Source organism: Echinops telfairi, unplaced genomic scaffold, assembly GCF_000313985.2.
Source record: "Echinops telfairi isolate 266 unplaced genomic scaffold, ASM31398v2 ScPeMD7_3;HRSCAF=10, whole genome shotgun sequence".
In the NCBI taxonomy this organism is placed as follows: Eukaryota; Metazoa; Chordata; class Mammalia; order Afrosoricida; family Tenrecidae; genus Echinops; species Echinops telfairi.
The window spans coordinates 31,358,152-31,371,837 of record NW_022103899.1 but is presented as its reverse complement, the minus strand read 5'-3'; the positions used below and the strand labels follow the sequence as shown (position 1 = coordinate 31,371,837).

The following is a 13,686-nucleotide window of genomic DNA, read 5'->3' as shown; positions in this document are numbered from 1 at the left end:
GGGAGTCCACAACTCTGTCTCACATTCTTGCTCCTGGTTCTGTTGCTGCTTCTTTGCTGTCAAAGCTGTCTTCTGGATTAGGGAAGTTCCGTGTGCAGGGTCTCCAGGTGCAAAGGACATATTCCACTGCTGGCTTTTCTCTCTCGCTGGTAGTCAGATCCCCTTTTCTACTGCAGAGATGGCAGATTTTATACCCAGCAGGATGGTAATCATAATTAAGCCTGTTACCTATCGTTCACCGCTGAAGTATATAACCCAATCAACATCTTCCCTCATCTTCGTACCCAAACCTATAACAAAGTCTATGGCAAGAGGAGCCATATTAAGTAATTCACTGTATTGCAAACCCTGTAGTTATAAATTACCTTCCCTACCCCTCCCACACCAGGAAATGTCAAGAAATGTTTCTTTCTGCAGACATTTTCTTGACTTTTTATAGTAGTGGCCCCATAAAACTTTTGTCCTTTTGTTCCTGCCTTATTTCACTCAGGAAATGTTCTCCATGTTTATCCATGTTGTGAGATGTCTTTCAGGCGGATTCTGCAAGTATCCGATTATGTACATGTCCTGCAGTGTTCTGTGCATTCACCCCTTCATGCACTTTTCATCACCTCATTACCATTGTGAGTGACGCTGCCATGAACATGATGTGCACATATCCATTCGTGCCCACCCCTTATTTCTCTAGGAGCTAAACATCAGATGGTATTTCTACTTCAAATTTAAAGAACAAAAACAGACCATGCTGTTTCCCACAGTGGTTGCACTTTCCAGGGTCACCAGCAGTGTATGAAAATTGCAACCTCTCCACACTCTCACTGGCATTTGTTGCATTGTTTAATATAAGTTTTACTTCCCAACAACCTGGAAAGGACATGTGATTAGCCCCAATTTACTGAAACTCAAATGGCTCAATAAAGCTTTCAGAGTTAGGAGAGGGGAGAGTCTAACTACAGTAGGCATTAATTTGACAGTGGTGGTGGAGGGTGAGAGAGAGAAAGAGAGAAAGGATATAATTTTTTAAAAACAATTCACAGCAGGATGGCTTTATAGAGTTTCCCTAGTTTAAATAAAAATCCATTTGAGCTCAACTTTTACAAGTCCATCCTTTGTGTAAAACAACATAAACATAGATGCCTTGACATCTGCAAAGCTTAGGAAGAAAAGATGCTGTTTTGGGTTGTTTACAATGACCTCTGTCATTAGGGTTTGGGCGGTAGGATCTCGGATCCTGCACGACATAGAAATGGAACCCGTGGGTCCTTGAAGGGTCCTCACACTCGGCGAGGTAAGGAGAAGCGGCAGCTAAGAGCCAGCGGACGAGCTTGCAGGAACAGGGGCAGAAACAGCAGCAACGCAAGTTCACCATTCACTCCTCCGCCACAGACCACAGCCCTTCCTGCTGATTCCAGGTGTCACCGGGCTTTGTGTACTAACAGAGACACATTCTGGTTTCGTCTTTTCTTAAGAGACTTATGTGAAATTGGGCTGAAAACAGCCTTTTTCAGATTCATAGGTTAAAAAAAAGATAACGAAAGGGGGCGGGGAAAGCTAGGATACAATGATGTGGCATTAGTACTACAGTGTGCTAAATTCTGCTAACGGATCTGCTGAAAATGCAGTGTAGCTTAGGCAGATGCACACCCTATTGTGTTGTTAGACAGTTACCAGGGGTGCGATGACACCCTCCCTTCTGACTTTTACTTTCTTCACAGCACCTACTGCACTCTGAAATAATGTCAATTATCCCAGGCTTGTTTATTCTCCCCTGGCACTGGAATGTAAGTCCCCTGAGAGGCATGACCCCGGGTGTCTTTAGGGTGCGGCACAAATTGACTGTTGGTTTCCTTAAACTGATAAGGTACTAGTTTGCTCCAGCTGGTTCTAAGGTATGTCCAAGATGCTCTGGGCATTCATTGATAAAGATAACGTACCTATTTACGAAATATTTTGCTTGTTTCATGTTTTAAACTTAGAAGAAATTGAAAAGACTCTGATCTTCCCTCTCTTTCAGAGGAAATGCCGTGGAAGCAGAGGCTTTGTGGATCTATGTCCCGGGCCTTCTAGGGCCGTGCCTGGGCCAAAAGAGGCCTCGGATAAACATCGTTAAACAAATAAGACAATGATTCGGAATCATGAATGTTCTTGCCAAAGAGGAGGGCTTCCATAAACTTTATTAATGTGTCAATCCTTAAAACACAGAATGGAGTTTCTATTGGAAGGTTTTAGACAAGGACAAAAATCTATTAGAAAGGGGTTTACTAGCATGCATGACTCCTGGTTGCACTCCATGACACAAAGAGAATGGGAAAGGACATGTGAACCATGTTAATCTTTCTATTCGGTGTTCAGAGCAAGGTGAAAAGTCTCAGGTGCTCGCGTCTATAAAGAAGAAGCAACAGCAGAGATGACTTACAGGAGAAGATTTGAAATTCAAATGTACGATGGCATTCGTTTTGAAGAACGTCATGGTTGACAAAGTTGTTGAGCAGCTAAGAGATCAGGGGTTCGGGGTCTGGGTTTTCCCTTCTAGATTGGGCAGGCTTCTCTGAGTCAAGACGTATTGCTCTTCGTGTTCATGGCTCAGACCCCATCTGCTGGGCTGTCGGAGGGTGACATAGGCCCGAGAGCCATGGGCTTGTCTACAGAAGGAGTTTGAGCCCTATCCCTGACCTGCAGGGCCGGTTAGTGCTGGATGAGGACTGTGCTTCAGGAAGCAAACATGTAATGGGAAAACACATTCAAGTAAGTTGATTCCCTGAAGTTCTCTTTCAGCAGTGGGTAAATAGAGCAGGCAGCGAAATTACAGAAGTGAGTAGGTTCTTGAGCTCCATATTTTCGACAATAATCCATGGTGTTTGTAAAAACCACCCTCGAACGACACAAAGAAGCAATTCTGAACCTGTCAAGTGTGAGCATCTTGATACTAGACAATGTGCACAAAGACGCGACTTAAAGTGACCTCCGTGGTTTCATCAAGAGGGCATTAAATGAACAGGCGAGCTGAATTTTCCGAGTGTATATCATCAACACGAGTGGACGGGCTGGGATCATATTGTGGAAACACAAACAGAGGAGCAAGGCCACTGCTTACACAGACAAGCCCCCGCAGCGCTGGGCTCAGTGAGGGCAAGGAGGCACAGTTTCCCTTCCTCCAACCTTCTCGCCCAGGGGTCTCCCTGGCACACGGCACAACCCAACTCAAAGATGTACGTGCAGGAGACACAACACAATACTTAATTAAGCCACACGTCTAACTCCATGAGAACAGAAAAGCCATCAATCTTTTTTAAATAAGAAAGGAATTAAGTCAATAGCATCTGAGCAACAGGAGAATTAAAGCAGAAGCCGTTGGCTAATGGGAACAGCTCTTGTGTTCTTCGTGGTTGAAAATGCGCCGCTCCAATCTGCTCACAGATTCAGAGGCAAGGGGCTATGCAAAGCAGTTGCTATTTTTAACCCTCACGTTCAAGTCAAATCTTTCAGATCTGAGTTGGGCTCCGCTAGTGTGGCCGGCAACAACACGGCATGAACTGGTCAATGTCCGAAGGCTCTATGTCTCGCAGTTTCTATGCCAGGCCAAGGCAGAGGCCACTGGACAACAAAGGAGAAGCGCTGGCCCCGTGTTAGGGACACACCTGCCCAACCAGGCCCAAGAACCCGTCAAACCAAGTCATTGGAAATAAAAATATTTTACGAAAGCTTAATTTAGTTACATTCTGGGAAATGGTGTATGTGAAGCTCTAGCAGTTTTTATGTTACAGACTAATAGGGTTAAGTCTTTCTTTTTAGATGTTGTTTTCTTTTAATACTTCATATTAGGAAGTTAAAGCATTTTCCTTATAAATTATTAGATTGTAGAAATGTTAATAATAATATTTACGATAACTCAATTAGTTTTTGATTGCTGTGGTAAGAAATTACCACAAACTCAGCAGCTGAAATAACACGCATTACTCATGGGATCCAGTCAGTTCTGACTCACAGCTACTCTGTAAGACAGAGTAGAGCTGCCCCGTAGGGTTTCAAGGCTGTAAATCTTCAGGGAAGCAGACTGCCACGTCATTGTCCGACGGGGAGGCTGGCGGTTCGTATTGCTGACTTTTCAGTTAGCAGCCAGGTGTTCAACTACTGCGGCACCAACTATCCTTTGAAAAACCATAAAGAGGCTTTAATCGATGGGCTAAAAGGGCTGGATTTCTTCCTGGAGACTCTAAGAGGGGTGGGTGGGTAGGTGGGTAGTGTGTGTGTGTGTGTGTGTGTTTCTCCTTGTCTTTTCCAGCCTGTATAGATCATCCGTATTCCTTGGTTCATAGTCCTTTTCTTTGAACTTCAAGGCAAGCAATCTGGCACCTCTCTGGCCTTTTCTTCTAGAATCACACCTTCCTTTTCTACTTTCAAGAACTCCTCAAATTGTCCTGGATAAGTTAGGGTTAGTCCCTATTTTAGGTCAGCTGATTAGTAATTATAAGTCCATCTATAACCTCAGTTCTCCTTTCCCTTATAATATATTCATCGGTACCAGAGCTTAAGACATGAACATCTTTGGGGTGGGAGGTACTAGTCTACTTCCTAAATAATTAACCCTTATTGAAAGATTGTCATTTCCTGGACACCCTTATATTAAACAATTATAAAACAAATAATTATATTAAACAATATAATTATTTCAATAATTATAGAATCGAATGAGTGTGCCCATGTTTCCATGTGGGGAAGCTAAGGCACAAAGAAACTAAATAACTTGATTTCATCTATTCAAACATATAGAGGACAGTAGAAGGGCCAGGATGTCAAAACATGTCTACATGTGGAACATGCACTTTTAACCTATGAACTACAAACTTTTAAGGTCAAGACTCTCATCTGAATGGATTGCATGCTGTCATATTATGCTTAAGTTACGGTCTATAAAAATTCAGGCAGCCATGAAAATTACTGAGAACAAAGACGAGTTTTCAACTTGAAACAGCTAATAGAAAGGCAGCTTTCAGAAGTGTACTCACACAACAACAACAATGACCAGTGCTTTTTGAGAGATGTGTCCCATTGGCGTTTACTAGGCTGTAAATCAGATGACTACCAAGGTATCGGGCCGGTTGGGGTAAGTGCTGACAGATTATGACATGACTTGCACAGAATGTGCAGAGGCAAGAAGTTGAGGACTGAGATAGCCTTGCATGAATGCTGGACATGTAATGAGAAAACTCCCTGGTGACAATATTATCCACAGTCCACAAATATGTGACATTGACGTGTACAAGATCCTTACACAGATGGAATGAATGCTCCTTTACGACGGCACAGTTCAGGTGAATATCCCAAACAGAGCAACTGGCAATAAGTATCACCCAGCATTCTTAAGGAAAACATCACCTATGGATTTAATAAGAGGTGGTCAAACCAGTCTAGCAGCTCTCACCTCCCATCACTTATTTTCAGTCCACGTAAAAGAAGTAATCGGAGAGAGCGAGCTTCTCTTTGGGGGAAAGCCATGGTATCTGCACAGAAAGTCGGGGCAGAGGTGCTGCTGTCCTTCCACCCACAACAGAACATGTGAGGAAGCGTAAGGGGACCCTTCCCAGGGGATGAGAATACGGAGTCATTTTGTGGAAGGAGCCGATCATCCCTGTTGGTTTTATGACCTGCAGGGTTTTACTGGTGCCCTTCCCTCACTCTGTCCCCATTCATAAGAGAGTTCTAGGGAGAGTTTGGCATGTCCTTCTCGCAACCCCACTGAGTCAGTGGAGCAAGTAGGCTCGCCCCCTTTTGTAAGTGATGAACGTTAGGCTCGAGAAAGGGAAGTCACAAGCATGAACGGCCATAAGTTGTGTGGGCAGGTTCTAGTTGTACATCCAAATACATCTCCACTTCACACAGCGCTTCTAAAGGTGATCATTAAACTGGCCAATGCTCACTCCCAAGGCGCCTGGGACATAAGGACTGCTCTAATTCAAAGGGGATGGTCCAGAAGGGAAGCTTGGGGCCTGCCTTGGCTCTTGCTTTCCCAGTACTTGTGTGAAGAAATATTTAATTCACTGAAATAATGCTTGGGTACCAAACTGCATGCCTTGCTCATGCTTCTAGTAAGGGTTCATCCTTTAGTTGGCAACAGACTGGCTTCTTGTCATCACCAGCTGCTGCAGAAACAGCCCAAGAAGCCTCCCTGGCTCTCTGCAGAGCAGGAACAGCACACTCACAGTGTAGATGTATGCATTTAGCTGAACAGATTGTCTTGTGAATACACGAAGGGGTGCATTCCCCACGATTGAAGACAACGAAGGCACAAACCAATGTTGCCCTCCAAGTTGATGAGCGCCCTACCTCAGCATAGCGCCAAATCCCTTCCTCTTGACTTTCCTCTCCGCTTCTTCCGTTTCCTCCTTTTGCTTTTTCTCCTTGACCTTCAACTTGCCCTTTTCCTTCTTCTTCTCCTTCTCTTTGGATTTTTTTATTTTCCTTGCTTTATTTTCCGTGTCCTCCAGCTCTGAGTTCCCCGGAGGGGCAGATTCACAATGCAGAGTTCCTTGACCGGAGTAGGAGCTCTTATCAGACAGACCATCTGTACAAAACAAAACAAAAATCAGACTCATGGTCAGGGGAGTAAAGGAAGAAAAGTTAAAGTGTAAAGTACAGACGAATGAAGGGAAGCACGTGATGCCGGCCTGAAATGGGGTCCCTCTAAGCTTGGGGTGCTGGTGCTGTTGGGAGTGAGGGCGGATAGTGGTTGCTGGGCTGCTGTAGGAGAGGAATGCGATGTGGGAAAAACGCTAATCTCTTGGAAAGCTGGCTGGTTAACCCTGATCAGCTCTGAAAGCCCACACGCTGAGAAACAAACAGGATGAGTTTGTTCCGAGGAGAGGTTTTTGGGTACAAATGTAACCCAACTGCTTCAACCCAATTAACGCTGTCAGTCCTCAGGTTGGTGCAGCAGCTGCTTCTAATGACAGGAATACGATTCTCAAGAAATGCACGCTTAGCGCTCCTACCTGCAGGACAAATGACATCGGTCCTGGTAGGGAAGGGAGGAGAGCATTTCTTTAGGGTTTGCACTGTGAAATAAATTGCATCATGCGCCATCCAATTCCATGTTCGTTAAGCCAAAGGGCAAAACATATCAGGAAAATGAATTACTTTTAATATCAAAAATATAATTGTGATCCCTAAATCATTTTTCTCTGTAGTTAAGTGCACCTTCTTGCTCATGATTCCTATGTAACGGAATAAACCCCTCGGGGCTCACACTGCCTACCGTTTCCGAATTCTTCTGGGCCATCGTAGGATTTGTCAATGGCTGCTCGGAAGCTCTCGTTGCAGCCTCGGCCTCGGACCATGTGCGGGCGGGGCCTGTGGAAGGGCAGCTCATTCTTTGTGACTTCAGCCACAGCCGTCTGCAGGCTTTCCAAGGAACTGGATTTCTTCAAGCCCAGAGTGGGACCAAAATCTTTGCCTGGGGCTTCTGGGAAAGAAAGGGCAAAAGGTCATCCATCTCTGAAGGGTACAGTGCGGTGTGCTGAAGACTGACCGCTCAAGGATAGGTCCTGTTGGAGAGCTCAGGAAGAGGGCAGTGAGCGAGGTACAACTTGAGGGTGAACCCCGAGTAAGGAGTTTCCTTTTCCATGGTGTTGTGATGAAGTGTTTAAGTGATAACATTGTATAACATGTCCAAGTGAATGACACGCCGTCCCATAGCATGTGCATGGCTGGCAGAGGGAGCTAATGCAGAGGGAGGTGGTTTAGTTTGCCCAAACCGCAGAGGACATACAATAATGTCTATATGTTTATAACATATATGGTATAGGATACAGAGTACACATCACACACATGCTCACGTATGAACGTGAATGTCTGCCGCTATCCACAGAGATATGTGTGAGTGTGTGTATTTGTAAATGTGCAGCATGAGCACACACTGTCACAGACACAGAACGCAGATAGTGCTTCTCCCACTGTTCCTGTCCCAAGGCACCTCTCTATTGTATTTTTAATTATCGCGATCATTGTTTTGGTGATTATTGAAGAATGAACTGTGTCTAATCACGGAAGTGATTATATTTGTGATTCAATATTGCACTCTGCCCAAGTATCTTTTCATGTATTGTGAATGCAGCTTAGGTAGCAATGCTGTACAAATTCACCGACAATGCCAACTCGTAACGACCCTAGAGGAGGGTAGAACTATCCCTGTGAGTTTCTGAGACTGTAACTGTTTTTAGGAGTAGAAAGTCCTAGCTTTCTCTCTCTCTGAGTGGCTGGTGGTTTTGAACTTGCCGACCATTGCAGCCCAACACATAACCACCATGCCACCAGGGCTCTAATAGCAAAGAAGAAAACAACTTTTGCATCTCAAGGCTTACTTCTAAGACTATTTTTATTTGGGCACCTAGAAAATGAGAAAACTTTTTGTATGATATAAAATTATACATAAAATGAAATATAAGTCAGAATTGGCTCGATGGCAGTGAGTTTTGTTTGAGTTTGGTAGTGAATGTCAATTTTTTCTTTTTGATAATATTTTCCATTTGCACTGTTTGCTTTGCCCTGTTTCCTCACTCCCCCTCACCTCTTGCCTTGACCTCCATTTCCTGTCCCCCCGCCAATCCCCTCCATTACAGTAACCAGATTAGGGCATATAAATATTAGCAGCTCAAGGATTATTTTAAAAACAGAAGAACTTCTCTCAGGGCTCCGGTTTCCAGATGAAGAGCTCTTCCACTAGGGCCACAGCACATGTTCTCCTTCAGTTTCAAAGGGGATTCTTTTCATAAGGGACGACCCTTGAATTTCTGAGTAGGATCATGTCCAGAAAGCACCTACGTTAATACTTACCACATGGTCCAGCTCAGAGCATGGCACCACCTGTGACTGCTAGCATAACAACGTTTGGTTGTTAACAAGGCCACCATGAGCGCGACTACCCACATGGCTCAGTACGGTATTCAGGAATATAGGGGATACTATTATTATTTTTAAGATCATTTTATTGGGACTCTTAGAGCTCTTACAACAATCCACACATCAATTGTATCAAGCTTATTTGTCCATATGTTGCCATCATTATTTTCTAAACATTTACTTTCTATTTGAACCCGTGGTATCAGCTCCTCTTTTACCGCCCCCCTCACCTCGTGACCCTTGATAAATTATAAATTATTATTACTTTCATATCTTACATTGGCCACTGCCTCCATTCCCCCCACAGTTCCGTCCCCCTCCTCTCCCCATCTTCCCCCTAGCCTCCTGCTATCGCTACTCCCATTTCTCTTCCTGAGGGATTTAGCTGATCTGGATTCCATGTGTCCTGAGCTCTAATCAGTACCTGTGCACATGCTCCGGCCTGGTCTGAAGTGATAGGCAGCACTGGGGCCATGATAGTGGGGGGTGAGGAAGCGTTAAGGACCCAGAGGAATAGTGTGTGTTTCATCGCTGCTATACTGCACCCTGGTTGACTCATCCTTTCTTTGCGACCTTTCTGTGAGGGGATTTCCCATTGTCTACAGATGCGTTTTGAGTCTCTGCTAGGAACCCCCTCATTCTCAACAATATGTTTTTTTGTTTACTTCTTTGTTTGGGATCTTCTGATGCCTGTTACCTGATCCTGTCAACACCTCATGATTGCACAGGCTAGTGTGCTTCCTCCATGTGGGCTTCTTGCTTCGGAGCTAGATGTCCGATTGTTTAACATCAAGCCTTTAAGACCCCAGATGCTATATCTTTTGATAGCTGGGCACCATCTGCTTACTTCGCCATATTTGCTTGTGCACCCATTTGTCTTCAGTGATCATGCTGGGAGGGTGAGCATCACAGAAAGCCAGGCTGTTAGAACAAAGTGTTCTTGTGTTGAGGGAGGGTTTGAGTAGAGGTCCAAAGTCTGTCTACTTCCTCAATGAATTGCCATATAAATATATGTACATAGCCCAATACCTCTATTTTTATGAATTAATACATTTACATAAGTGCACACTCATGTTTATACCTTTTATCCATAGCTTTGCTTCCTAGATTGTTCCTCCATTTCCTTTCCTCTTTTCCCACCATCATGCTCACCCTTCTGCCTCTTAGTACTTCCTCTCAGCTGGATTGCTGTTGGTCCAACACCCCAGGATCTCTATGTCCTCCTCATTGGTGATTTTAATTCCCTAGTTGTTCCCCTGTCTATGGTGTTGTTTGCTCACCACTCCCTGCCCCTGCCCCCTCCTCCCACTAAAGGGGCATATTTTTTAAGTATACTACTGATCTAGTGAATATATACACGCGGACACAAAACTAAATAACAACACACATACTCCGTCTATGTGTTCTAGGAAGAGCTCCTATAATGACAGTCATGTTGTCAGCTTATAGTGAGTGTGGGGCCCAGCACCGTTCTCAGAGCTTGGCACACATGCATTTACTATAGAACTTACACTTGTGCCACTGGTGCTGCCACAGCCCCATTTTACTGCCGAGGCAATGGAGGCACACAGCAAGTAAACAGCCAGACCAAAGTTACGTAATTAATAAGCATCAGAGGTAGAAACTGCATTTAGACAGACTGCCTCCAAGGTTGCTTGCTCTGTTCCATGTACTATATTGTCTACAGATGTTCTCTGTCTCTGCTCTTCACACAACAAACAGGAAACCTGGCACTAAGGTTTCCAAGCAGCTTCTGCCACTTACCCAGCTGCTTGATTATGGAGCAAGCCACTTACTACTCTGGGTACGGCTGCCTCCTCCCTAAAGTAAGACTGCTCATCTAGATTTGACCTGGAACCTAAACAATTGGGTGAATTTCACAAGCCAGAGGTTGCTCTGCAGAGTCAGTGCTTATGAACAGGAGGTTCAGTAAGGACAATATAGTTGTTGACCATAGACAAACACGGTGTTTTATGGGTGACAGTGTAATCTTCAATAAATGCATCTGAGTAAGAGTAAGTACCCATCCTCTCTGCCCCAAACAATCACAAGAAATTTAGAAAACAGATTTCAGGTGTGACTGGCAAGTCATCTATCTTGTGGTGGGGCTACTAGTCCATCCAGAAAAGGGCATATTTTGTCTAGTCCCAAGGAGGTAAATTCATGGAAGACATTGGGATTGAGTAAGATGGTGTTGGACAAGAAGGCGAAAGGAACACATAGGCTTGGAACACCGAGGCGGCAGTAAAAGCGATGGAGTTCACAGCAGGTATTTTCCACCGTCAACCCCTCGGGATGTCGGACATGAAGTCTGGTGGAAGCATGACAATGGAAACTCTCTAAGGAAGCCTAGCTCCTCTGTCAAAAATAGGAACCATCTTTTATTTACTAATTGTCATTCAGGAGATTATATTCTAGCCCAAGCTATAAGCATTCATGTCAACCCTTAGCAATAAATTCTGGGGAACATGGAAGTGAATCAATCATCCAAGATATAAGGAAGCTATCTAAGAGGAGCGCCTCAGAAGCTCAGCAAGAGATCCTGTTGGGAAGAAACAAATATATTGTTACATATCCCAAGCAAACTGAACATTAAGGGCTCATGGACTTTGTGGAATTAATAGAGCAGGCAATGCATTCACTTTAAAGAAAGAAAAGTCACTGTGCAACATTACAACCTAGCTCTATTGGACGCAGTACCTCGTAAAACTGAAAGCGAGAAGGGCCCTTAGTCCATATTGATAAACTGAACAAACGGCATCTCCAAGTGGGACGGGACTAACAAGGCCCTTCAGCAGTACATGTCCTTACACCTCGGAGGACCTCTGTCAAAAGGCCGGGGTCCCAGGCTGTGAGATGGGCGGTTACACCAAGCAGTGGGACCGGCATTAAATTCCCACAAAACATGTGGGCTCAAACACCCTGATCATTAACACTGTGTGCAGAGGACAATAAATACTAAAGTCAAGCCTGTGCCTACCCTTTCGATTCCAGTGTTTACCAAAGTTGCACTGGAAAATTTACAGTTTTTAAAGTGGAAAAATTCACCACCTATCTCTAGTCAAGCTAAATACACACAATATATTTTGTCCGGGCTCCTTTTGAAAGTATAAATGTTTGCTTAGAAAGGAAATAAAACTTAAGGTTAATTTTTCAGTCACTCTATCCCATTGAAGTTACCCCCAAATACCATGACTTTTCCCGGGCCCTCCCCAGCCGATGGGTCATTGGCTGTGGCTGACTTCATGTATGCGTCTGAGGAGGGTTGGCCCAAGATTGGGTATGGAATGAACCTTGTTCCATTCTGAGCATCTACAAAGGTCACCTAACTAGGAAGGTAAGTAAAAAGTTGTCACCAGGGACCCAGTGCATACATACAAGGGCTGATTCCACACAAAACATGTTTAAACACGTGTCTGCAATCAGCGCACAGCTAACTGATGAGTTCTCTCAGTATACACTTGTCTTCCTCGAATTCAGGTGCCTTAGCAAAGAGTACTAATCAAAACATGGCCTCTGAGGGGACCCATGGGACAATTAAACTCAGTATAAAACAGTTCACTCAAAAGTTATAGTGACTTCTGGGGGGAACCCAAAGGGGTAATTTTGATAGAGTTTCTCAATAGACACAGATTTATTATGGGGTCTGATTAGGAAGAAATGTGAAGAAAATTGAAAACTGGGGAAAAAACCATCAGCTTTACACTCGGGAACTTTTTCTCTCAACATCGCGACAGGGGAGCTGCTCATTTTTCAAGGGTAGCAAGTGCTGGGTTGGGATCATTGCATCTCTACATGCAAAAGCATGAAGCTTGACTGATGAGTCACCTTACGTAACATAGATCACTTACCTAAACAGAAGAACTAAAGGCATAAAAAATAGATGAAAATATAGGAGCAAAGTTTCAATATTTTGTTTTCTAATGATGGATTATTATATTTGATACCAGGGGAGCCCAGTTCCTGGAAAATAACCTTCGTAGAGAGGGATGCACACAGTGGCTGCAACAGTGGGCTCAAACATGAGACTTGTGGGGATGGTGCAGGGCTGAGCAGAGTTTTGTTCTCTGGTACAGGATGCGGTTGCTGTGAGGCCAGACCTCTCCAGGGCATCTACCAACCAACCACATAGATGATGCCTGACGTATGTGCAATTAAACATACAGATACATTAGACCTTCAAGAATGTAAACCAGCAATTTAGGGAAAGGGAGAAAATATTTGGGAGCCTTATCTCTGATAATGCTTGAACGTTTTAGAACATATAAAAAATGGCTACAATTGGAATGGACTCACGGCCGGCCACTAGCAACCATGATGCCACTCAACCACCAATTTAAAAATAAGCAGAGAACTTGATTAGAAAGTCCTCAAAAGAAGTACAAATACTTAATAAGTATATGAAAAGATGCTTAAAATCATTTGCCACTAGATAAATATAAATCAAAACTATGAGGTACCACCTCACCCTCTTAAAACCTAACTGCCATTGAGTTGATTCTTAATCAATGGCCGTGTAGAACAAGGCAAAACTATCTCCCCCCACCCCCGCCCCCCGCCCCCTGGTTTCTGAGGCTGTTAATCTTTATGGAAGCAGACAGTCTTATTTTCTCTCCTTTGGAGCATGCTGACCTTGCACTTCACAGCCCAATGCTTAATCCACTGCAGCGCCAGGGTTCTCTGTCACCCTGCTAGGATGGGGATTGGAGTCCGAGTGGCATAGTGGGTTACCCTGTGAGCTGCTAACTCGAAGGGCATGGTTCGAACTTGAAGGCCACTAGCATGCTACAA

At 44.2% G+C, this 13,686-nt stretch overlaps 1 protein-coding gene across 1 annotated transcript in view; it reads right to left on the bottom strand.

Annotated features, from left to right (window-relative positions):
• PARD3B (par-3 family cell polarity regulator beta) overlaps window positions 1–13,686 on the bottom strand; it is a 1,175,277-nt gene that overhangs the window by 346,721 nt on the left and 814,870 nt on the right. The window contains exons 17-18 of the mRNA XM_045296697.1: window positions 7,253–7,459; window positions 6,325–6,562 (exon numbers count right to left, since the gene is read on the bottom strand). Coding sequence (XP_045152632.1) covers window positions 6,325–6,562; window positions 7,253–7,459 — 445 coding nt within the window. The remainder of the gene's footprint in view (window positions 1–6,324; window positions 6,563–7,252; window positions 7,460–13,686) is intronic.